At 43.9% G+C, this 26,999-nt stretch overlaps 1 protein-coding gene across 2 annotated transcripts in view; it reads left to right on the top strand.

The window, feature by feature from the left end:
* Positions 1-26,999, top strand: part of spc24 (SPC24 component of NDC80 kinetochore complex) — a 60,498-nt gene that overhangs the window by 16,838 nt on the left and 16,661 nt on the right. Inside the window, exon 7 of one of the 2 annotated variants that reach the window (XR_002276833.1) lies at positions 7,626-7,757. Coding sequence is in view for 1 of the 2 variants with exons in the window: in XM_020623142.1 (XP_020478798.1) it covers position 7,626 (1 nt within the window). In the remaining variant the exon portion in view is untranslated. Of the gene's footprint in view, positions 1-7,625; positions 7,759-26,999 lie in introns of those variants that run through there. The other variant, XM_020623142.1, reaches the window with a different exon arrangement.

Below are 26,999 nucleotides of genomic sequence, written 5' to 3' on the forward strand. Positions count from 1 at the left end.
AAGGATGTGAGAGCAGGAGGACAAAGACTTTCTGGTCTATGGACACAGAACCTGAACTCCAGCTAACACCATCTCTACAGTCAGGCAAGGGGCGGGGGGCGGCTTCCAAAAGTCCTGAGAGCCTTTGCTGTGGTCAGGTACATCCTGTTTGCTTTAATTCTCTTTGACATGTGTCCAGAACTTGACTGGGGCAGTGGTTCACCTTTCAGCAGTGACTTGAAGCAGCCCAGACACTGCAGCGGCTTCAGGGCCAGTCTCTGAGGGGCCCAGCCCAAGTCCAGACCTAACCCCTAGAAAACATCGGAGGAGAGACCTGAAGAGTTCACACACACTTCCCATCCAGTCTGACAAAGCCTGAGAGGATCTGCAGGAAGGACGGGATCGACTGGCCAAATCCAGGTGTGCACAGCTGGCAGAGGCTCAGCCGAGAAGCCTGGAGCTGCGGCCTTCTATTGATGTTGGATTAAGGTTCTGAGCACTGGCAGAGTCGGTGGCTTCTTTTATTTTTTAGTAAATTTGTACAAACAATTCTACAAACATGTTTTCACTTTATTAGTATTGGTTATAGAGTGTAGACTGAAGAACAAACATGTTGGGTTTATCCATTTAAAATCCAACCTACAATACAAAGTGAAGCAGTCTGCAGACTTTCTGACGCCACCGTGAGGACAGACAGTGTTTCTCCTTAAGGAGTTGTGTTGAACACCAAAACCACATTCACTTTTTTGTTTGTTTTTTCTTTTTACATTTCTCAGGGCACTGTGATGAGCAACAGGGTGTTAGCGAGTGAAAGTGTGGGCGGTGGCAAACAGGTTGGGGCAGATCAGTAATACAATATAATGTGTATGCAGGAATCATCACAGATATTAGCCAGCCAGAAGGATTATTAATGGAGTCTGTCAGTGCCATAGTATTTGATAGATAAACGGTTTTAGGGTAGTTAGCATGGTAGATAAAAATGCCCTCTTATACTCACTGTGTATAATGAAAAGCATACACTCCAACCAGCTACACACACTTTTTGCACACACTAGTATGTCACTACCAATGAAGATAAGGCTGTTAATATCCCAGGCCAGACTCAAGAGACTGGCTTTTTGTCAAGATGATGTTAAAATGAAAAGTGAGGTGAACCCCAAGGAGGCTGATGAGGTGAAAGGCACAGCTGTAAATAGGCACGCTGCAGCAACATTATTCTTGGATATTGCATCGTGTTATGTCTGTTTACTTGGCACTGATTGACTCATTTGACAGCTATTGCAATTGTTATTTATGGTGGGATTAGTATGATCCTCTTTACACAGCTGCTGTCACAGTGCAGACAGATGTTTTGTCGTGACATGACAGTCCTATTGATTGTTATTTTGTTTCTGAACTTAAGACTCACAAAGACGTTCTGCAATGTAACAAGTTAAATTCCGTACTAGTATCAAGTCACGTCGACACCAGAAAGTCCGCTTATATTTGAGGCACGTTTCTTGAAGTAAATGTAATCTGTACATTGTTCCGTAGTGGTTCCAAAAACGGCTGAGCACAAACCCTTCATTACGAGCGTGCTGTGTGAGTGCGGTGTGGGCCCAGGCAGGGGAAACCAGCAGGCTGCCTGGCTCACCCACACCTTCACAGAAGCCAGACCAGATATGTTCGTTGGTCTTGTGCTTAACTGGAACAAAAAGTATTGTTGTCCCCTCCTTGGTTTCATGTGTGTTTGTCAGAAAAAGAGAAGAAAGCACTGTTTCAAGCACTGCATCAAACTGTGTGTTTCATCAGGTTAATCACTGGAAGAAGGAACAGATAGAGGCTGACTTTTTAAAATTACCGGGCTGTGGTTCTCTCTGGTTGCAGGGTTTTGGATAGGGATCATTTTTAGCAGTGTTTGTTGCTCTGGCCCTGCCCTTCCTATGTCGTTTCCTGTGGCTGGAGAAAGAAATGTGTGTGAAAGCATTGATGTAATCCAATAACCTGGTGCATAGAACCAGCAGAACAGGTCATCTGTCTCTGGCAATCATGGTGATAATAATCCCTACACTACAGGAACTGAATTGCTCAACATTTTGTTTTTACTGGCTCGACAACATCCAACTCAAATCTCACACCCACACATCTTTGAGCACACACAAACAGCGCCTACTAATTTGTATATAAAGGAAAATACCCATTGTGCTCATGGTTTATATGACTCAGATGCTGACTGTGTGAAGTCAGATATGACGATATTCATAACCATTACTCCAAACTTCACAAATATGATCTTAAACCAAAATGTATGCAGAGCCTGATATCTCTGCTGTGTGGCAGAGCGCGTTCAGAACCTGCTAAAAACAGCCACACCGCCGTTTCTTTATCGCCATGAACGCGCGCGCGCGCACGCAGGGGTTTATTCTGAAGCCAACACGCACAGTCCTGCTGCCACAAATATTCACTAGATGCCAAATGCGGACTCGACTAATGTTTGCCAAGTGTTTCAGGAAGTTAGAGGATTTCTGTATTTGCAGTCTTTTTTTAAGAGTGTGAACACACGCACTTCACTGATAAGTCAGACAAGCTACAGAAATTAGGAAGCACTGAGAAATGAACTAATACAGAAAGTGAAGCTATGCCACATCACCTTGAGTGTTGGGAAGAGGTCGCCATTTTGGGATATACGCACTATATTTACCCACATACATTCTTGTTTTGTTTGGATAAAAAGTTGCTTAAATCGTTTAGATCTCGCTTTACCGACTGTGGTAATTCAGAATAGACAACCTTAGCTGACTCTAGCTAACTGGTGGCGGGCCTAGAGATCCCGTCAGCGGGAGCGACAGACTGAAAAATGACTGAACCCTGATCTCAGCTCTCGGTTCGGGAGCTAATACTAGCTAACGCTAGCTAGCAGCGGTCAGCAGATAACATAAACCCTGCAGATGAATCAGTTTCTGTCCTGTCTGTGCTCAAACTAAACAGTAAAGTGGACGTTTGGACGTGGCTGAAGCATCGGTTACTGTATATAGCTGTATGGGAAGGTATTTATTTAATTTAATTAGCATATAGATGTATGTAGTGTATATCTCTATGATGGATAATGAGCGTTATCTTCCAAAATGGCGCATTCAACCAGAATTCAACATGACGTGTCAACAATTTGACATGATCTCTATCTTGTTCCTTTCGTGGTATTAGCTGACAGTGAACATTCGTAGAATAGCACCAGTGTGATGATTCGCTGTGGCGACCCCTAAACTGGAAAAGCCGAAAGTGACTTTCTTAAGGTCTGGATCTTATTATGTAAAATGCCCTGAGATGACTTGTAATTTGGAGCTATACAAATAAAATGGAATTGAATTGGAAATTAACATTAGTGTCAGTCAGACATCTTTATCAGAGGGAGTAGGTTAGTTTTAGGATGAATGTTGGCTAAACAATCACTGTGTTAATGTTGGAGCCCTGTGCTTTTAAACCACCTGCTGGAGTTTTCAGATATCACAGATTCATTAACTTCTAGCAAAACTTGTTTTATGGTGTTTTATCATTGTATTGTTTTGTATGAGCCAGATGAGCCTTTAATACCTTATTATTAAATGCAAACATGCAGGACAAAATGATACAATATCTTTACTTTTTAAACTTTTTACTGAGAAATCTGCCAAGATCAGGGGCCACGTGTAACACTGCTTGCGTGTGAATGGGTTCAGTTCTCTCTTCCCTCAGAGCCAAACCTCTGGATCAGACATCTGGACACTTTCACAGAAAAGTGTCAGAGCTTCCAAGCAATCATACTGTGTTACAGGTTTTGTTGATGTTCCTTGGAAATGGACAACTGTCTGAGTAATCTCATACCACTCTGTTTATGATGAGTGAGAGCTGTGTCATTGTTGGAGAGGATCATCTATTTGAACACATGGTTGCTGTTAATATGATCATGATTAGTCTTTGAGAGTCACTGTTCTTTAGTCTGATCTCTGGAAATGGCTCCAGTGTCCTCGTCTTGTACCAATTTAAGCCAATTATCCCCCAATCCCTTTCCCACTGTCCTCGCTATGAGTCACATGTTTGTCCATGATTCTCTCACCAGATTTAGGCAGATGCTGCCTTAATTATTATAAACAGATCATTGTGGTGTTCAGCGTGAATGAGGTTTAAAGAGGAGATGGGCCTGGGTTTTGTTTAAATACAAGGTTTATTTGGAGGGCTTATGAGGGAGATGACTGAGCAGAGCGGGACGAATGGGGAGGTGGGTTTTGGTTCTGTTTGGATACCAGTGGTTTTAGTGAGATTATCCTGCTCCCATGTGAGTGTTGTTCTGCTTGAGAGCAGGAGGCGTCTGGACGGCACATGTAGTTTCTACTTGAGAAAATTATCCCCCTCAGTTGAGACAGTGCAAACTGAGACATGATAGGAAATCTTTCCAAAATGTGCAGGTCATTGGTCATGATTCTCCCAAGGCAGTGTCCCACACAGATTCTTGTTCCCCAGTGATGTCCAGCTCTATAAATATTTGATTCACTTACTTTGCTCGCTGCTCAGATGATATATCCCTGTCACATTACTCTGTATCTGTGGTAGGAAATGAGCAGCCTGGTAATTAATGCTGTGCACTGTGGATTGTCAAAGGGGTCACTGCCTGTAGGTAAGGGAGTGTTTATAGGAACGCTTCACTGCTGCTCCTGTGGATGTCTTGACATATTTATAGAAGCATGCAATGAAAAGACAAGCTTGTACTTGTAGCAAGTGATAATATACAGTGACATATCTCAACATCTCTCAGATGAATTTGACATCCAGACTCATGATGAATTCTGATGGCCCTGATTTGTCCAACTTTACCCTTCAGCCTCAGCTGTACTTTGGGATTTGTGCTAATTAGCAAATGCTAGCATGCTACCACGCTTCGCTAAGATAGACGGTACCTTATAGACGTCAGCATCTTTTTGAGTATCCAGCTCAAAGCGTATAGACCTGCCGGCTTGTCTGGAAAATGTCTTTGTCAGCAAATATTATCTAATAAAGCACAAACAAGGAGACTATGAACCACTGGTGGTCTCTGCATATATTACAGCCAGCATCCTGTTGTGAGATGAAATTACACAAAATTACCTTTTGTTTTTCCTTTGCGAGTTAGTGTAGATAGGTAGTGTCTAATCTGAGGTTTGCAGAGTCATTTAGAGGCGCTGCTGGATAAGTGACATGGATAAGTGGTGCCAGAACCTTTACAGGTCTCTGCTACAGAAAGCCATAAAGCCCTGTGATCCTACGAGGAGCAATGAACCTGATCTCAAACCTGTGAGAGGTTTGCAAGTTGTGACTTGGGTATTTCCTCAGGAACCTGGCAGGGAGTTTGAGGGTGGCCCAATTTTGGTATTTGTACTTTTACACATTTCTGTAAATAGAATCGAACATGGAAGACATTCATGCACCACAGGTTTCCCAAAGGTTTTCAGAAAATGGTGTCTCTTTTTTGCATCACATATTTCATTACTTTCACATATTTGAAATCATTTTGTGAAACTTCACCTCTTCAGAAATACAGAAACCATTTTTTCACACCTTCCACAGACACAACACATTGTTCAGTATGATGACTTGGCAGCCAAATGCTGCTATAATCCCACGTTAGTCCAGCAGCATACAAAGGGCTAAAGCGAGGGAAACAAGACCAAAGCACCCCTCAAACACACACAAACGTCCACCTACGCACTTGCATACATGCACATTAGTCACACACCACAAAACCAGACTAAATACGGTGTCACTGCTAGTGAGCACAGAGAGAGATACTGGAGTGAAACGTCTGATCGTAGACACACCGGTGAAGTGAAAAGGCTGAGAGCAATGTGAACCAGGCCACTGGCAGAAAACAAAGGGAGGGTTTGTGTTTGCAGACCTCCAGCTTTGTCTATGTGCCAGTAAACTAAAAAGGAAGAGTAAGGGGTGAAATATTTACACTGAGACCCACACACAGCTCTTCTTACTGTAGCGATGTCCTTACAGAGCCCACAATGCTTTGACTTTCTGGTCACCACATGATGGGATGTAGAGGAAAAAGTAGAAAGCCGCGAGTCAGCAGTATCCCAGATGTAAAGTCACAGGTTGGCCAAGTTCTTAGTGATGATCAAGAAATGCAGTGATACATGCATACAGACCAGATGTTTTATTTCATGAATTCTGGTTTTAAAGCTAAGAGCATGGCTTGAATTGAAAGTGAAGTTGTAGTTGCGTTCCTTTTTCTTCCCAGTACCATTTAAAGGTTCCCCATTGATTGTTGGAGATGCAGCTTATGAAATGTGCTTTATGTAAGAGCTGATGGGTATCAGTGCTTTTTGCACGTTTCAGAGGCCACAGTAATCACCAGAACTGACAGAGCCCTTCTGAGTGTTTCTGGGTGGAGCAGCTGTTTAGTTTGCACACCACAGAACTTCACACTAAGGCCTGCACTTGTGTTCTCACTTACTCTGATAAAAATGTGTGAATTTCTTCATGCCTGCAGCGCTCAGGGCACCCGGAACATGAACACAACACTGGTAAAGCTGCTAGCATTCTGAGGTACTGCCGTTGAAGTGGCAGACTTTTATCTTTTTTTTTTTACAAAACAGTTTCCTACTGTAAATACGGAACCATGTCATATAAGGTATTAACAATGGGGGTAAAGAAAATTGATGCCTTTGTTTTGGTGCTCACTGTGTGAACATGAGCTCAGACAAACCAATATGAATTTTAAACTGTCAAAACTTTTTAAAAAGTGGGAAATACTCACTAAACACTTTGCGTTATCAAATCATAGTGTTTTATTTCCTCAATGCTTATCGTGTTCAAGCTTTTTCCCATGAAAACCCATTTCCTGCAGGTGAGAGTAGGCTACTAAATGTGCACCATGTTCTCAACTTAGCTGCTCTGTCTACAAAGCTAATTCTGTCACTGGTATTGTTTTACAGGTAATACATCTACTTACAATGTCTGAAAGAAGTATTATGTTTCAGATTAAGTAACACAGACTGGTCGACAATACCTCACTTCAGCTCTCAAAGAATATACAAATCAGATTGTTTTCAGCCAGTTTAGAAATGGGTAATAAAGCAATGAGCTAAGATAAACTAAGATGGCTAACCTTGCAGTTAAAAACAACTGAGAGAATGCAACCAAAGGTAACACATAGCAAAGCATAATGGACTAAAATATTATCCTGCATCCTTCTGTCTTCATTTCTTCAATCAGTGTAATTAATATTCTGCACAAAAACTGCTAACTGACTAGCTCCTTTTGTGTAGCCTGCTAAAACTTATCAGCAGTCTCTCGGAATCAAAGAATTGGCCAGAAGTTCTACTTTTAAGTTCATGAAAATTTGTTTGAGCTGTTCTATACAACTGAATGTTCTTAAAGCCACTTGATTATAGGTTTATTTCAACTGAATGTGTTTTGGGTGATATTCACTGCTACAGCGGTTGTTAGTGTTTCTGGGGTCCACGTGTTCAAAAATACACAATGGAGGAATTACAATGTCAAAGGTGCACCTTTAGCAGAAGATAATGGTGGTCCAGATACTGTAAATAAATACTTATTTCCAATAGACAAAGAAGCACTCACTTCCTTAACAATCACAAATACTGTAAAAATGCAGACATCTCTTTTTCCTGTCTCGTCATTTTCAGAGCCAGAACCTCCAGTGTTCATGGCATGGATGAATTCCAGCGTCAAGGTTACGAGGGAGCCTTTCCTGGCCCTACGTGCCTGTCTCCTGAAGGAATGGAGATGTAAACAGCGTCATGCTGCTCCAGTCAGAGGTGGGTGGGGGTGTTTTTTTCCCATGACTTCACTGTTTTCATTTGTCACTGAGCTGTTTTGAAAGGTTGTCCACATTTGTACAAGTGCATCACAGAGGGAAATGTACTTGTTGACTATACATAGTATGTGGATGATTACTGGATATCTTAATGTGCTGTTTACAATATGTAGTATGCAGAAGGCATGAAACTAGCTGGCAGCAAAGTGCTGTATATCATTTCTTCTTTTAATGCAAGTATTCCAGTGTGTGGCTACTATGGCTGCCACCAGCCTCACATTTGTTTGCTTTACAGTAAATATCTTGGCATCCACCACAATCATTTGTGGTTTGCTTTTTTTACATGAATATAAAGGCCAAATTGGTACCTGCGACCTCCGCAAAGCAGAAGCCCACCACGGACTCTGTTCTCCCCGAGACCCCTCGTATGGATGTACTGGAGCGCTTGGCCGTGCCGGAAAGCAGCAGCAGCAGCAGCAGCAGCAGCAGATGGGTAAGGCTGGTTAACCACATAGAGGTTCTCACTTTGCTTAACATTACAGTAAAACAGGACACAAAAATAACCATTCTTCACAGAGGACTCGGCTTTAACCTTCTCCACCCGTGCCTCATGTTCCTTCTTCTACTTTGCTGTTTGGTCTCAGCTCAATTATGACTGAAAACCCTGCTCAGGCTTTGACATTGTCCACTGGGATTTTTACAGGTCTGCATGAAAGATGAGATGAAAAATGAAAGGAAGTGGCAGCAGTTGCAGTGCATTTTCACAGGAAGTCATTATTTACTAGTTTCGCTATGTCTGTGAAGCGCTGGAATGGCGTGGGTGTGTGTTGACCCACAAGATTGTAGTGCTGATACATTTGATCCCAAAAATCCCCTCATTACGGGAGCTGGCATCCAGAAGAGTGAGGGCCTTTCTGTTCTTTTTCATGACAACATGTGAATGTTTGACCTTCTACAAAGATGACTGGGTTCAGATCTCAGAGAGAGTAAACACACGAGTCAGAGGTTTAACCCCCAGATCTTCTTAAACAATGTTAAAAGTTCCCCATCCCTAATTCATGTTTGCTGTTTGGCCCAGAGTCTCTCGAACAGCAATTACCACTGCATTGTTACAAAGAGCGACATGCCTCATGTGTCGACTCTAGACAAAGAGGGTGAGCTATCTAAATTACTGGCAGATTCCTTGTATAGCAGAGTGAGATTCCTGAGCCCATTGTTTGGAGGACAGTCCAAGGTCTTGATGAGGGCTCTGGGAGCAGATAAAATACCTAAAGAAGGATGTGCGTTTGCTCATTATTGAAAGCAGTTCAGGAAACACATGGCCTCGCTGACCACCGATGAGTCCTCTTCATTTCCTCTGATTGCACAGGAAGCAGGGCAGGTACATACAGTGAACTGCCCTCAGTCCCAGCAGTAAATGAAACTGTGATGAAGAGTGTGCATTTGTCACAACAAAAATGAGATTAAAATAAAACAAAAAGTAGGATTAGAAAATCAGAATATGATGAAGTTGTGACTAATTCAAAGTCTTAATTCAGTGACCTGCAGCATTTGTGGGCTCAGAGCTCCTGATCACTGAAACTAAATCAAATCTCTCCTGTTCATTTGGCTGCTTGCCCTGCTGTGCTGCCGTTAATAAGGCACATTTTGCATTTGGTAACATTCCGTCTCTGCCGTCTGACGTTAGTGCTTCTCGGAAGAAGCAGGTTTATGAACTAAACTCATTAGACAAGAAGAAACAAAAGAATGAAATACAGCCGTGCCACGAGTACACAAAACTTCAAAATTTGTGAGAAGTGTTCAGTAAACAGACTCGGAGTTTGGTTATATTTGTAGAAGCCACATACCCAGCTAGTGTAAACAGCTTGTAAATCTTCAGCCAGGGTCGATAGGAGCAAGAAGAGTTTTTGAAAAGCCCATAAAGAGTCAGCACACCAGTTTATTTTCAATTTGTGTCGAAACAACAAATGACAGTGTGACTGGGACACTGGTTATGACGCAGTCCAGCTCTGACAAGTCAGCTCAGGAACAGCTGAACAGGCTTTGTTACCACAGAGCAAGAAGACATTTTTACTGTCAGAGAAAATGAGCTCCAGAAAAATGAAACATGGTATTCCTTCACCTACTGCTGTATTTCCTGTACTATTTCTGTCACTGCTCACTGTCTCATCCCCTAAAGGTCAGTGTGCTTGACAGTTATACAGCCTGAGCCGGTCCAAAACCTGTTTGGTCGGTAACAGCTGGCGGTTTCCAGAGTCAGTCAGACTCCAGTTTACTGAATCAGTAACAGTTAAGTTTGTTAAAACCCTGGCAACTTGTCTCTGTGGATAGGAATACAGCTGCAAGCTGAAATATCTCAGCAATTATTGGCTGGACTGCATTGACATTTAGTACTGACATTCATGGTGCCCGGAGGATGAATCCTAATGACTTTGGTGATCCCCTGACTTTTCGGCTAGACCCATCATCAAATGGGAGATGGCTGTTTGTTTCCTCTTTCAAATTGATGGTCAGTGTTGTTCCTTTAAAGCTACTAGAGGATCTGGTTACTGCTGACATTACACAAAGCTCCAGTTCCTCCCAAATTAAAACCATATTAATTCAATAATGCTCCTTGAAGTAAAATGCTATTTTAACCCTGATAATGAAGCATGATAACAGCCTACTGAGCAAACCAGAAGATGGAGTAGGGCCTAAGAGCCCTAATAACCCAAACATCGTCAACAGCATAGAAAGGCTGTAAGGACTGTGGCAACACTCTTTAGAAAAGGGGAGTGAAAAAAGGACAACTGCCCTTGTACCCCAGCCCTCACCGAGTCCCTTATCATAGCTTGTCATCAAACACTCATATCCTCGCATTGTCCCAGAGGAAAGCTGACCTCCCAGCTGTAGATATAAAGTCGTTCCAACCCTCGTGTTCCCCTCCTCCCTCTAAGAAAGCAGGGCTATGAGGTGACAGGGCAGAAAACTCACGACATGAAAATCCTCCCTCATATCTTAAAGAGGAATAAGTGCTTTGCTCAGCCTGTCTTCATCATCTCTAGGGATTCAGCTGTGGCCCTGTGTTAGTGGATGGTTGGTGGGGTCAGGGGAAAACAGACACGGGGGTGTTTGGATATGCACAGGGTCGGGTCTGGAGAAGACAGCATGGAGATGAAGCAAAAGACCAACTCTATCCTTTCACTAACTGTGTACTTTCACTTGCTCTGTCCATCTTTCTTTGGTCCCTTCAGTCGTCTCTTTACTAGAAAACCAAGAAACACGTCCTTATTCACATCTGGACTCTAAGTCCAGAGGAATCACTCGTCACTGCTCTCATTGCTGACTGCTGTTGTTCCATCATGTCCTGGACTAAATAAGCAGTGGTGGAAAAGTAACTAACATTTAGATTTAGCACTGTACATGAATACAATTTTGAGTTATCTGTACTTTACCTGAGTATTTCCATGTCCTGCTCCTTCATCCTGTGACTCCATGTCAGAGACAAACTGTGTACTCTTTACTACACTACATGTACCTGATAACTTCAGGTCCAGAACCAGATGGATGAACCAAACCAAACCCAGTAGAACCATCAGACTCTATTGATCCCAGTAGGAAATCCACCAGCTACCCAGCAGGATGGAAAGTACTTCCCAGTATAAGTATATAAGGTAGTTACCATCAGCTCCACCTTTACCAGCTGCAGCATTAAAGTGATGGACACAGTAATTAGTCACTATGATCCAGTATCAGAGACGTTACTGGGACACGGGCCGTTCTGGAGGACGGGTACTGGTACTGATGGTACTTCATGTAGATTTGGATGCTGATACTTTAGTACTTTTATTTATAACATTTTGAATGCAAGACATTTACTTGTAACAGAGTATTTTACACAGTGATATTACTACTTTTACTGAAGTAATGGACCTGAGTACTTCTTCTACCACTGCAAACCTCATCACTCTTGATGTGCTCATAATAAAAATTGAGTTTTATTTCTGTAGAAATCAAATAAAATCACACCAAGCAACTTATAATGTCACTAGTTACATAAGATCAGGCTGTCAGACGGTGTATTTATGGTCCCAGCATGTGTAATTTTACTCTGTAGCATTTTATTGCTGCAGCTGAGGCGCAATGCAGTCATTTATATTCCTGATAGTTGAGTTTAAGGAAGTGTGTGTGTGTGTATATTGTATAAGTGCCGTGCTATTGAGGTCATCACTAACGTGATTTCCTAATCCTGAATCATTTCTGTAAATGAATGAGACTTGGAAGAACATGTTGTTATTAAGCATCCTCTCCTGACCTTTGTGTCATTGTTAGGACGTGTCTTCCTATTTGAAAATGCACTGTGCCGTGGCTGTGGGTGTGTGGTCACCTGATAGCGGTGTCATACAAATCAAATTTTATTTGTATAGTGCCAAATCACAACAAAAGTCATCTCAGGACACTTTACAAAGTAAGGTCTAGACCTTACTGTTATCACTAACGGAAGAAACCTCCAACAGACCCCGGCTCTTGGTGGGCGGCCTTCTGCCTCGACCGGTTGGGGTGAGTGGATAGAGGAGAGACAAAAGAAGAAAAGCAACAAGACACAACAATCAAACACTGATCAGGTCGATGTGGCTGGTGACTGCTCATCAGAGATGTAGAGCTCCAGGGCCAGGGCAACCTGGAGAAAGGTACAGGGAGAGAGAGAGGACACACTACGGGAGAGAGGAGACACAAAGTTGGTGATGTGTAGTGGTGGCATATAGAAGCATAGGGAGAGAGAGGGGAGGAGAGGAGAGCAGGAGGGGAGGGGAAAGGAAAGAAACTCAGAGCATCATGGGGCCCCCCATCAGCCTAGGCCTATAGCAGCATAACTAAGGGAAGGCTCAGGGTCACCTGATCCAGCCCTAACTATAAGCTTTATCAAAAAGGAACGTCTTAAGTCTAATCTTAAAGGTAGAGAGGGTGTCCGCCTCCCGAACTGAGACTGGGAGTTGGTTCCATAGGAGAGGAGCTTGATAGCTAAAGGCTCTGCCTCCCATTCTGCTTCTGTGGACTCTAGGAACCACCAGTAACCCTGCACTCTGAGAGCGAAGTGCTCTGTTAGGATGATAAGGCTCTACGAGGTCTTTATGATACAATGGAGCCTTGTTATTAAGGGCTTTGTATGTTAGGAGAAGGATTTTAAATTCTATTCTGAATTTTACAGGGAGCCAGTGGAGAGAAGCTAATATGGGAGAGATATGATCTCTCTTGCTAGTTCCTGTCAGTACTCTGGCTGCAGCATTTTGGATTAACTGGAGGCTTTTTAGGGAATTATTGGGACATCCTGATAGTAAAGAGTTACAGTAGTCCAGCCTGGAAGTAACAAATGCATGGACCAGTTTTTCAGCATCACTTTGAGACAGGATGCTCCTGATTTTTGCAATATTGTGCAGGTGAAAGAAGGCAGATCTAGAGACTTGGATTTTGTGTGATTTAAAGGACATATTCTGATCAACGATGACTCCAAGGTTCCTCACAGTAGTACTGGAGGCAAGAGCTATGTCATCTAAAGTAACTATATGATTAGACAGCAGATTTCTAAGGTTTTCAGGCCCAAGCACAATGACTTCAGTTTTGTCAGAGTTTAGAAGTAAGAAGTTGCAGGTCATCCAGGCCTTTATGTCTTTAAGACATGCTTGAAGTTTGACCAGCTGACCTGATTCATTTGGCTTCATAGATAAATATAACTGAGTATCATCTGCATAGCAATGGAAATTTATGTTGTGCTTCCTGATAATATTGCCTAAAGGGATCATGTATAAAGTGAAGAGAATTGGGCCTAACACAGAGCCCTGTGGAACGCTGTGACTAACGTCAGTTTGTGTGGAACATTTGTCATTGACATGAACAAATTGAAATCTTTCTGATAAATAAGATTTGAACCAACTTAGCGCAGTTCCTTTAATCCCAATAACATGTTCAAGTCTCTGCAGTAAGATGCTGTGATCAGTGGTGTCAAAAGCAGCACTGAGATCTAAGAGGACAAGTATGGAGACAAGTCCTTTGTCCGAGGCTAGGAGAAGATCATTGGTGACTTTCACCAATGCGGTTTCTGTACTATGATGGACTCTAAATCCTGACTGAAAATCCTCAAACAAAGGCATCTTTTCTTGTTAACAGCTTATGTGTCTGACACAGATGTGAAGATGAGTTACTGTTTGGTCATGTTTCCTCTTCTTTTACCACTGGCAATGACAGAAGCTCCACATTTAACCATTTATTTGTTACCTTTAGATACATTGGTTTGCATAATCTCTTTTTCATTATTTTAACCCAGCTCCATTATTTATCCACTACTTTTAGTGAGTTTAAGTATCAGCTCACTCATGGATGACCCCCACCTTGTCAAAGACATTTATTAAGTCATTTGCTTATTGATTTTAGTGATTTTAGGTTAACTACCTTCTACCATAAATCTAGAAAGTTTCCCACAGTTGCACATGCCCACTAAGAGGTTTAACAGCTTACAGTAATGATGAACATGCAGCATTAAGTAGCTGTGTTGTAGCTATCAGTTAGCGTGACTGCACTGTTTGGCTGGACAGGAACATTCCATAAAATCAAGACCCCAGAAGTTTAAACTTTAACTTAGTTTTAATAATTCTTTGCGATTTTACCTCACTTTTACTTTGAACATCCTGTTTCTGTCTTTTTATCTTCCGCCTTCCTTTTACATAGTTTCATGTCCAAAGAGTGTGACAGAAAACGTAGTGAAACATCCCACAAGCTTCAGAGGAGAAAGCTGTAGCACGGTCGCCCTCTGTTTCTGCACAGCTGTGGTTTGAATCAGCTTATATCTCTTTACATTGATGTAAAGGTGTAAGTAAAACAAGGACAAACACCCAAAGAAGACACACACACACACATTATCCAATATAGAAGACTTCAGCTAAAAATCTAATGTCAGATCAGTTATACTGTGCATGAATTTTTATTTTTCACTTTAGTTAAGATATTCACAGTGTTTCATGGCGGCCCCCTGGCACCTGCAGAAATGTCCCCTGGGAACCGTGATAGGGCATTAAGGTCACAGCAGAGGTGACGGGTAGAAGCAGGCTCCAGAGTTTCCTGTAAACCTGAAGATACTAAACAGAGCATGTGATTCCTGATAAGACAAATCAGCCATGTACAGGCAAGTCACATTTCTCTTTGGGAACACCTCGCTATCACCTCTGTCTAACATCACAGTTGATCACAGCTTGTATAACACGACAGGAGAAACTCTCGGCTTGGTAAATACAGGGATTACATGCTTAAATAAACTGCACTTGATTAATGCTCAGTCAAAGCCTGAGGCATTACTGGGGCCTCTGTCTGCAGGGCAACACGGAGATACCAGCACAGAGAACAAGAAACAGCACTGGTCTGAATGGTGTCCAAACATGAAAGCTGAGGTGTCACTGGTGATGTAATGCTTCACCTTGTTCTGTGTAGATCCCCATCATCTAAGCTATAACATCAACAGGGCCCAGATTTCCTTCTTAAAAAGTACCGCAACCCTATCCAGCAGTATGTAGAGTACTTCAAAGTATATAAGGTAGTTACCATCAGCTCCACCATTTACCTGCTGCAGCATTAAAGTGATGAGCACAGTAACGTATCAGTCACTATGATCCGGTATCAGAGACGTTACTGGGACAGGGGCCGTTCTGCAGGATCATTACTGTTAATCCTAATACTCTGTTTCTCTACACTCATCTAACAACAATAGTTACTAGTTGATGTTAACATTCTACATAAGAAATACTGTAAGGTTGTGGCACTTTTATGAATATCAACCCTGAGGGTCTGTTTGTTTCTGACTCGCTGGGCTCCCGGTTATTTTCCCTGTCCCAGTGAGTTTCTCTCTAAATGTCTCGAGGCACAGAGAGGTCAAATTATCCATTATTTCCCCAGAAAACTGAAAAGTCCAAAAACACTACCACAGATTTATGCAGCAGGATTTTTTTTTTCTTCTTTCCTCTCTCATTAATCATCTCATGGCCCTGCAGAGTTATCTGATGACCCTTTGAAGGGGCCTGAACCCTATCTTGGGAAATGCTGGATAAAAAAAAACCTAACAACTTTACAGTATGTATGTAAAGTAGTTAAATGTAGCTGTACAGCACATTGACCAGCTAGAACACAAATACTAATGCATTAATATGAATCATTTGCCAGACTTTTACTTGTAATGGAGTATTTTTAGATGGCTGTACTGCAGTTTTACTTGACACATGGCTCACTGTGTGTTCTCTGCTTTGCAGAAACTGTGGGGCACAAGCATCACAGGGTGAGGTTTGACCCAGCTCCACTCACTGGCTTTGAACCACAGTTCTCAGAGCCAGACTCAGAGCATGCTATTCGCTCTGTGGTTGTAACTGAAAGTGTCAAGGCTGACACTTAATTGTTTTCCTTTTATACATGGTTATCTGTGTCTCATCTTGTTTTTCTTTTTTTGTGTTTATCGGAACTGCTATTGTCTGCGCACCGTGTGTGCACCAGGCTGAGCGACAAGTTTTCATGCTAGAGTTCTACCAGCGCAAACACACTGGCTTCATATAGTTTGTCTGAAAGGAGAAACTCTGTCTCACAAAAGAACAGTTATGTGTCATCCTCCTCAGTTTGTGTAGAGTTGTTCCCAGGCAGCTCTGTGGGAGGAGTGTTTTATAAAGTGTCTTTGCTCATGTTTCTGGACAGTATGTTAGTTTTTCCTGTGATGTTTCACAGTTGTGGAGTGGAAGGAGTCTGAGAACTGCTGTGACAGGAATGTGTGGGTGGACTGAGGGGTCAAGGTTCGAGTACAAGTAACCGGAGCTGCTTTGGTTTTCAGCACTTATAATAAGTGGGAAAAGTGGCAAATATGTTGTGATTGTAACCATGTGCTTATGACAACGTGAAGGTTGGGTGATGGATGGGGTGATGTGTGTTGTCGTTAATTAGTTGTTACTGTTATGCCTGCCACTGGTTTCATGAGATGCTCCTATAGGTCGAATCAGAGGGTAAGAGCAAACCACCTGTGTGGGTTGATTAGTATGGAGGACCTGATTTAACCAGGTTTGCCATATAAAAATTCAGCCCCGTACAGTTGTCAGGGAAGGTTAAATTCTTTTATAGAGACCAAAACCACTTTTGTACCAGGCTGTAAGCGTTTATTTCTGACTTAAAGTTGGGCATTTTAACACGGGAGTCTATGGGGACTGACTATGGGGGCGGCTGTGGCTCAGGAGGTAGAGCGGGTCGTTTCCTAACCGGAGGATCAGCGGTTCGATTCCCGGCTTGTCCAGTCAACATGTCGAGGTGTCCTTGAGCAAGACACTGAACCCCCAGTTGCTCCCAGTGATGTCACCGGTGTGTGAATGCGTGAATGCTTGGGAGTGTGAATGGGTGAATGGCCGAATAATGTGAAAGCGCTTTGAGTGTGCTGTAAAAGATAGAAAGGCGCTATACAAGTATAAGACCATTTACCATTTACTCCCTTATGGTGCCAGCATCTAGTGGTTTGAACTCTTCTGCATTAGCTTCATCTCTCAGCCTCGAGGTTGCATTTGGCCAGAACAGAAAATGATCGGGCACACAAGGGCAGGAAATGGCATACAACACAAAAAGTCCCGAGGTGGCAGCAGAGTCAGGGTCGGTCTGTGACATGGTGAAACCATTTTTAGAAATTTGCATATTCATAAAGGTCGAAGAACAGCCACCTTTTTGTTTTGGGTTATTTTCCGGCTTGTGTACAAATGTGTGTTTTAAACCAAAGCAGACTGGATTTCTTCAGGACCTGCTGTGGGTCAGTGGCCTCAGGTTCTCGCTCAGTGTACTCGCTCATGTATGCTCCCATCACCACAGGTGAAAATCCCTTACATTCACTATGGTAATACTCTCCGTCTTCAGCAGGTGAATCAGTGCCTCTGAGCTAAACTGAAACCCTCTGACCCTGATCTCATGTTGGACAGAAACACTGTCTCTCTGAACACATTGCACATCCTCACTAGTGCACGTTTTCTCACACAGTCAGAACAGTCATTATTTTCTTCTGTCTGGTGTGCTGCCATCCTGACTGTGGTTTTCAGTTCCTGCCTACCCCTGAACCGTCATGAGCGTCAGTCTATCAAGATGGTGTTGTTCGCCAGTCACTGTGTTGCTGCTGAGCACAGTCTCTGCAGTATTGTTTTAACTCTCTGTCCAGCTTAGTGAACCCAAACCTAAAACTGTCAGCACAACAGAGGCCACTGCATGCTTCTCAGTGGGAAATTTATTAATCCCCCCTTCTCCCTCCTTCAGATTGTCCCCTACGTCCTCAGGGCGCCCTGACTCAACAAGGGCCTGGGATGTTTGCTTTGCAGCGCTGCCTCCATTTCAGATTTTCTGTGCTGTGGGTGGGAAACAGAGGGTGAGAGAAGAAGAGCCAGAGGAAGACAGGATACTAAAGACAGCTGTCCAGACGTTTGTCTAAAAGTGCCTCGACTCTGTGTCACTGGTTCATCAGATGACTCCAGATAGAGGACAGTGGCGAGAGCACACTGACTGAATGTGTTAGTGTTACTGGCAGTGTTAGCTTGTCAGACCTGTTCAGATAGTGACTGCTTTCTAACAGCTACATGTCCAGATTGAAGTGACCAAATAGCCAATTATGCACAAAGTTTAAACCGTTCGCCGTTGAGTAGGATGTGAAGCTGGTACAAAGTTTAGTTTGAGCTGCTACAGAGAAGATACGGTTTAGTGGTGTAAACTAAAACTGAGTGGTTGGAAATGGGTCCAACATGGAAATCAAAGAACTGCTCATCCTCATGCTATGGACAACCTGTCACCTCATATAGTGTGTGTAACATGTGACGTTGCTTTGTGTTTGTCAGGCGTGATGCTGGGCATCACGTGATCAAACACAGCTAGGCCCTGCTGTGTTTGATCTAAGCCTGTAGCTCTGTGTCTGGACGCCAACAAAAGCCACTGCTACACGGCTACATGTAGCTTGTAAATTCACGGCTGCCCTGTCTGAAAGGGGCTTCTCTGGGCCGTCTTATTCGTCTGTTGTGCTGTGTTGTGAGCTGCTCCAAACAAACTGCTCCTATGGGATTAATAAAGTAGTTTGTGCTGTGTTCTAACTGTCTGTGTCACAGTGAGCTGGGGTGGATTCATATGCTTTGTTTTATGAATCTGCTTGGGCCCTGGGGGGCCCTGGGAGCTCTGTGGACACTTAGGAGGGCTCGGGCGAAACGGGTGCCTCCCTCTCCCGTGGTTGTCTGTGGGAGGGAGGTCACGGGCCCACCCTCCCGACTGAGGTCTGATGAGGGGGAAAATAACAGGGTGAAGTGGCCCGAGGGGAGCTGGAGCACTGCAGTGCCACCCTCTAATCACAGCCACCACACTCACATATGCCCCAGAACAGTATATAATGTACAGCTGATATAGCAGACGGTTTCCATCCACATTTTAAAACAGTGCATAAAAAATCTGAGTGAAAACACTGGAAATTTGGAATGAATTAGTACTTTGTACATTACAGTTTATCATCCCTGCCTGTCCAGTGAAAACATGTATTTTTAATTTTTAACAGAACGATTCATGGTTCGTTTATAGACTGAATAAATAATCCCTCCTGTTAAGCAAAATAAACTATCTGAAAAAATACATAGTCATAAAGACGAGGACGGGGCTGTTACAGACATGGTATCCTGTAGAAGACGATGTGTTGCTGTATATTAAGCTACACAACAGTACACCAAGTAGTTCAAGATACTTACTTACTCTTGACAACTACAGCAGTGAAATGCAACACACATCTTAAACAGGCCCCTGGACCTCAAACGTCAAGTACGTGTCACTGAGCTGTGCTCAGACAACATACTCGACATAGCTGATGAAAAGCCACTCGGACTTCAAACCGATCTGGTTTATTGGAACTTGTTTTACTTCCCTTCACATGACTCCTCTCACTGAGTCTGGGGCTTAAGAAGACAAGAACACGACATTCTTGCTTTTTTGCAAACCTCGAGCTACACAAAATAAAGAAGTCAGTGGAAAAGATGTGGATCCTGTGTAGCTGGTGCAGCATGTGAGGGAGTCAGTGGAAAAGATGTGGATCCTGTGGTGCAGCATGTGAGGAATTTTGGTATCGTGTGATCGAGGCTTTGCTGCCAAGCACAGAGGGGGCAGGAGGCTCAAAGCTTTTCTCTGGATGTGTGTGTGCATGGCTGCATGCGTCTGGGGACAGATGAATTAAAGCTGGTTGTGGCTGAACAGCGTAGCTCAGGTTGATTTGTGGCGTTCTCTGCTTTCAGCTCAGAGCCACTTGGGAAAATCCATTTCAGTGCATGACCACTGCAACAGGCCGGACAGCTTCACACACTGAGCATCATCGTCACCTTTAAGATGATTTGTTTCAGCTCAGGTCCAGTCTAACGTCTTTATTGCCAACACTTGGTCCAACTGTTAACCTGCACATTTTGTCTCAGTGCTCAGACTTCTAAAGATCTCGCCCCGAAGTCCACCAGGGACATTTATTGGTAGCAGGGACGCAGGGGGACGACTGCTCCTCTCAATGTCTTCATTGTGTTGTGAACATGTGTGCTGCGGGTTTGGGTGAAGGAAGGGGCCAATAGGGCAAAGCAGCCTCATGCACATAAGCCCTGAGTGGAAGTGCAAGCACGACACAATACCTTAATGCATCAGAAGGAAAAGCTCATCTCTGCCAGCTGGAAGATTTCAGCATCAAAGACTCGAACAACAAAACCTCACAAGAAACACGTCATGTGACTAAAACCTGAAAAGAGCAGCTACACCTTCTTTGTTTACACTCTAGGGCTGGGCCCGAATACTTGGCTATTCAGATATATTCGCTCCATCAGTAGGTTTTGCTTTTCAGTTTTGGTATTTGGATAAAAGGAGAGACTACACCTGCTGACTCTTTCCTTCCTGAGCTCGTCAGACAGCTCGCTGCTGTTCTTCCTCTTGTACTGGTGATGAGACTGAACACAGCTGTGAAACCAGCTGAAGACCAACATCACCACCCGCCGCTCGTTCACCACCACCTCTCAGTGAACCAAGGCGCTGTGTTCAGGCCACTTCAGAAAAAGAGTTTGTTCTGTGCAAACCAAAGGCTGCAGGTGCGATGGCAGCAGAGCTTTGATAGCTTCTGTGTTGTTTCAGTGAGGTAGGGGTGGTCTGTCTACTGGTGTGAACATGTCCAGCTCCTTAGAAGCCAAAAGCGATAGATAAAGATTTGTTCCACCAATAAAAAATAGAAACTCATTTGACTGGCAGGTGGTTTCACAGCTTGGAAGGCAAAGACAAATGATAAGATTTCCTCTCTTTCGTTCCTGTTTGTCTTGGCTCATCAGCTGCTCAGGCAGCAGTCAGCTCGGACACCGGAGCCTCTGGGAAATGCTCTCTTCATAAGTGGCATAACTTTGGTCATTTTCATAGCCAAGTTCACCACTTTCCCACACACACACACACAAATGAAATTCCCTGTCCTAAGCCCACAGCCGGTTCGCTGTCGGTGCTGGCCATGTATTGTTTTCTCTGCAGCTGAAGACAGCTGAGGCATCCTGTAAACAATGCCAACCTGCAGGGCCTGTCTCAACCTGTGCAGCTTTTGTTACAGTTGCTTACTGAGCTTACAGTGTCACAATGCTGGGTGGAGGAGCAGCACAGTCACCGATTAAACATCAAGGAAATGGTTTCTAAGGTGTCCCAAACTTCCCATGGCTCCAGCGGTTGACTGCGCGTGCACATGTGTGCGTATGTGAATGAACACTTGCTCCTGTTCAATCTGCATATGGGGCTAAGTGGGCAGATGACCTGGATATCCCATCAGAGGACACCCATCCCCAGGAAGGAGAAAGGGAAGCTGCTGCGGGTCCGTCAGTAGAGAAACCGTCACTGTTCATCATCGCTGACTCACTGTAAACAAACTCACTACAAACACGCAGCTGCAGCCACCGCGGCTAAAGGTTCACGTGCTGTTGGCAGGATTTTCCACTGTCTTCGCAGATTTTAAAAACCTTTAGCAACAATAACTAGGCATAGCAGCATGGGCGGAGCCAAGGGGGTGGCCAGGGGTGGTCCTAGCTGCCTCTACAATCTGATTGGCCACCTCTGGTCCCGCCCCTGCTAAAGTCGAAATGTGATGCTTGTCAGTATTAATATATGAAAAATGAAAAATAGTAACTGTAGTAATTGTTGCCTTAAAGACAACTAACTCTTTTCGGGTCCTTTATAATTTATATTTATCAAATAAATTTCATTTTATATCCCACATACAGCATGATATGTGTACTATTTCATAGAACTAGGGGTTAACAGTAAACTTCTTGATATGAACACTTTGTTGCTGTAAGATTCATCTCCAAGTGAAAAGTAGGGCGGTTCTGAGGGCACCTCCTGATTTGTAATAGAAATATCTCAGCCTGTTTATCTTTGTAATACTTTAATTTGTGAATGTCCCAGAAACTATGAGTATGAAAACTTAAAAATGTGATGTTTCACAGGCAACTTCTGGAGTTTTAATATGCATCTTTTTTGATTTCTAAGCAGGCGTGTGCACATGCATTGACCCACCTAATTAAAGAAAACATAGTCCATGTTAGTCCATGTGCGAGGAGAACAGGCCAGTCTGGAAACACTGCAGCACAGTTTGGGGCAGTGGGTCTCCAGAGCAAGCTGAGAGACCAGGTGATGGCATGTCTGTGGAGGAATGTGTCTGTCGGCGGTGAGGTGGTCCGGTGGAGTCACAGCTGAAGGTGTCAGGGTCAGTAGGCTGAGTGGGACAGGTGTGTGTGTAAAACCTTAGTCTGCTTGATTTATTTTGGAGCATGTGGTGTATCGGTCAGAGATGGAAATATGGTTTAAACATACTGTAGTCTGCAGACCCCTTTAATGTTAAAGCTTTATTTTAAAGCCAGAATTTAGTTTATTAGCCATTTGAACTTTTTATTCTTCCATGGAGGTAATTTATTTTGGACATTCATGACCAGATATAAAAAAAAAACATGTACACAACTACTCTTGCACAGCTGTGTGTGTGTGTGTGTCTCCAGTGCTGATGGATTGTGAAGGCGCCCGTGGGAGAGGACCAGGCCTCTAACGTAGCAGCCTGACCTCTAAATACATTCCGCGCGCCCAGAGGTCATGACGCCGGGTCCACCGGGGACCAGTTGCTGCGTGGGCCCTCTGTGCTCACGAAAGGGCAGGGGGTCGAGGCATGTGACGAAACACTTGCTTCAGATGTTGGACAGGAATTTACTGCAGGTCTTTTAGGTCACAGCAACAGCTCTGACAAATGTTCCACCTCCGTACTAACAGACGGTGTGAGCCTCCTATTCATTATGTATGTGTTTGTATGTTTTTATCAGGAAATATAAAACATGTGACCCACCACCCAGCAGGGCCGAGTCTCCAGAGCCTTGCCAGGTCTCCTCTGTCGGAGGAGGAAACGGCCTCCTTCCAAACCAGATCCCCCCGCTGCGTCCGACCCACTGTATCGTCCTCATGAAGCCATTCAGTGGCCTTGAGCTGCAGCCATGAGTCAGTTCACTGGTAGAAAATGAACCTCAGCTATTTAGAAGCAACAGTCACCGACATGTTCTGGTTCCACCTTCTTTAATGTGAGGAGCTGATGCTTTTCTTTGTCAGACATGAGAATCAGCTGAGTCTCTGTGGATCTGCTGGTTGGACACAATGAGACGTGTGGAGACGCCACCTTTGGCTCTGGAGAGTCACAGTGGGACTTTTCCCCAGTGTCTGACATTCTGGGGACAAACAGATCAATCAGATCATCAGGATGATGATCAGCTGATTGATCAGTGGTCCTGCTGGTTGTGTCTCCACTCAGTCAGGAGGCTCCTGTTGTTTGTCACCATCTTTATGTTCATGAGAGAGAGGGAGCAGTATGTTGGTCCAGATAGCAGCTCCTCTAAGGCACAAAACTAAAGTTTATGACAGCCCCCATCACCATCAGAGATGGATACTGATACTGATATAACAAGATGGACAGTAATGATCCTTCCCGTCTCACTGTTTGACCTTGCTTTCAAGAAAAACCCCTCGCTGCTCCAGTTTGTGTTGCAACGAGGAAACACCAAGGCAACCGCTGCATCCAAGGCCATAAAAAAACAACCTAGTCAGAGAATGAAGCTCAAGGGAGGAGGCTTCATGTCTGGGTTTTTCCCCAAATCACTAAATCTGCCTCTGCATACTCTCCCATGAGGTAATACAATTTTCCAGCTGTGTGAGTGAGCTTCAGCCTAAGGAAAACATCTCACCCTCATGTTTTGTAAATCTGTTGCCACTGACCTCTGAGATCTCTGGTGTCCAAACTGTGGAAAACCTCCTGAAAGGGCGCATATAGCTCTGGACTCGGGAGGATCACTGCCCTGACTCACAACCACCTGCCCTCTAATGCCGCACAACTCTGCTACTGACATCTCAACTTTGTGCTCCGTTGCTCATCCAAATGATTCAGATCAGTTTATTTGTGAAGCTCCAAATCACAGCAAAACGTCTTCTCAAGGCACTTTATATGGCAAAGACTAGACCTGTCAGTATTGTAGTGGAAAACCCAACAAATCCAGAAACAGATTTGTGAGTTTAAATGGCTCCAGAACTGTGTACACAAGAACCACTTCAGTGTTGTGCTTCTCTCAGATAGATTGAACAGACATTTCTCAGCAGCCGTCCTCGTGTGCCTGTTTTCACCAGCATCGCTTCACTTTGCATGGGGAGTTTGGAGCCCTCTTTAATCCTCAGTTCCTCCCTCTGACAACAAGCTGAGGTGAGGTGACTTTGTATCAGTCCTGAAGTGGTCTGGATCAGCTTGAAGGTTCAGGTCTGGGTCCAGATTTGGACCAGACTCCACCTGTGTGCGGCCTCTGTGAAGAGTCTCTCTCTCTCTGGTAACTTCTCGTTACTCCCAGTTGGCTAATATCTCGCTCATCGCTGCAGCAGCATCCTGACCCCTGACAGTCAGTCACTGGTACCATTTCTTCCACCCTCGGGCCACCTGACAGCAGGTCAGGGGCCAGCGCCGCAATGCAGACAAGCCACCACTGTCAGTCCCAATACTAAATACTCCTGGAACTTTCTGCCATGTGCTCCAGAGACATTTGTCCCAGTGCAGTGGTTTTCTGTGTCAGCAGAGCTCTGATGCAGTGTGACACTAACCAGAGTGTTACAAGGTTCAGTTCATTTGTCTGAGATAAATGGCTCAGCAGAAAACATGCAGGCAAATCTCAGACTGGACCCTGAAGGAAACAAGTGTGCACGTTATTGATGACATGTGAAGTTCAAGTCTCAGCCCAGTTTCAGATGTTTAGAGACCAGTGTAATTAACCGTTATCTGGAAATCAGAGAATCATTACTGGTGTAAGAGCTCCCTCTGTCGGATAAGGCAAGGCATGTTTTAAACCTCTCTGCATCAGGAAACTCACCATCGAGTTTTCACTTGAACGTCTCCATCATTACTAAAGTAGCTTAGACCTGTTGTTATTTTAGCTGAAGAATTATCAGTATATTATTCAGCAAATCAACATATTCACAAGTTAAACGCTTGATCTAAACCCTGCAGCTGTGCTTCATAGGCCCAAACTGTAAGGTTCCAAAAGCTCAACCATAAAATAAAAGTTGTCTGCAGTAAAGACAGGATGCAGTTTCACTCATAAGATTCACTTTAATGGAATACTGTCATCTTTAATCTCCAAACTGGTTCACGCTAAACAGCCGCTGTCTCTTTGTTGGTTTTAATGGTTCATCACCACATTAAGATGCTCTCAACAATAAATTGTTTAGCTGAGGTTGTAAATATAAAATGAATCCAATGAGTTTTGCTGTGTGAAATAGGTGAATGTTGGTTGTTGGACTGTTTATGCTCATACTGCTTCTATATTTAAGTTATTACATCTAATTCATTGATCCAGTTAAATCTGTGGAGACATGTTGTTAGCATGTGTCCCAGCATGCATTGCATTCAGGTGAAGTGCTGTTACATTCAATGAACAAGGAAGCTTATAGTTTTTAGATTTTCAGACTTTTACTTTATAATGAGCCTAAATCAGACAAAGCAGCCAGATATTTGTATCCATGTTTATTCAAGCTTCAGTTTTCAGTAAGTTCATACTAAACGTTAATGGTTCTGACAAAAATGTAACTTTTATTATTATAGTTTTTAAATCTTTATATTTTCTGGGGGGGTTACTACAACTGAAGTTCCCCCAAACACCACCAGATGTCGCCATACGGTCAAAGTTTCACAGCTGTTTAAGTCCAGACGTGCCGCTCCTTGGGGTCCACATAGAGTAACGACTGGAGGAGGCCTGCGGGGCCCAGAGAGAGCAGGTTGCATCGGTTTATCAGCCCATAAAGACCGTGACAGTGACCAGCTCGGCTCCTGAACTGTACACGGGACCTTCTGACCTCTCTCTCTGTGAGAGTGTTTCGGGTTTGTGTTTGGCTCCACACCTCTCCACACGGCTGACTTTGTTTCATGCTGTTATGATTCATGTTACCTTAAATTACGCGTTACATTACTGTCCAACGCGCTGCCAAGACTCTGGGAGACTCCGGCTGAGAGCGGGGCCTCCCTGTGAACACGGCCTCAGCCCCCCCAACACGCTGTGTTTTATCGTTGTCTGAATCGCGCCAACGGCTTCAGGTTTGTACAGAGATAAGAAAACATTTCAACTGAAGTAGCTTCATCCAAACCCGCTTCTGACCCACACGGATGTTGCTGCGTTTATCCAGACTGATCCGGTGAGATCCCCCAGGCCCGTTCAGTTCCTGCCAAATGATGTTATTGCACAGGTCTTTGGTCGCTGCTCACTCTCCCACTTATTCATCTGCGGTACAAAACAAATACGGCCTCTACAATGACTGGTTTTGTTACACAGCACAGTCGTTATTGATGAAATGTGTGCGTAATGTGTCATCTGGGAAAAAGGCCTTGTTGCTTTGAACGATTCCATATTTCGCCTGTTTTATACAAAGAAAGGCAGAAAACCACCTCTCACCGAGCCCCGGGTTTAATGTTGCATAGTCTTTATGACAGGAGTTCTATGAAATTGCAAGAACTAAGAATCGGAGGTCATCTATATTTGACATCCAGAGATATTAAATAGCAGCTGCGTGTGTGGGACTCTTTGGAGCATCCTCTGCTTCTTTCAGCTCTGACAATGTCTCGTCCGTCCACGGCCCCGGAGCCGCGTGTTCCCTGAAGCGACTCCAGCTCCAGCTCCAGAGTTTGGCCACA

This window comes from Monopterus albus, unplaced genomic scaffold, assembly GCF_001952655.1.
Source record: "Monopterus albus unplaced genomic scaffold, M_albus_1.0 scaffold292.1, whole genome shotgun sequence".
Lineage (NCBI taxonomy): Eukaryota > Metazoa > Chordata > Actinopteri > Synbranchiformes > Synbranchidae > Monopterus > Monopterus albus.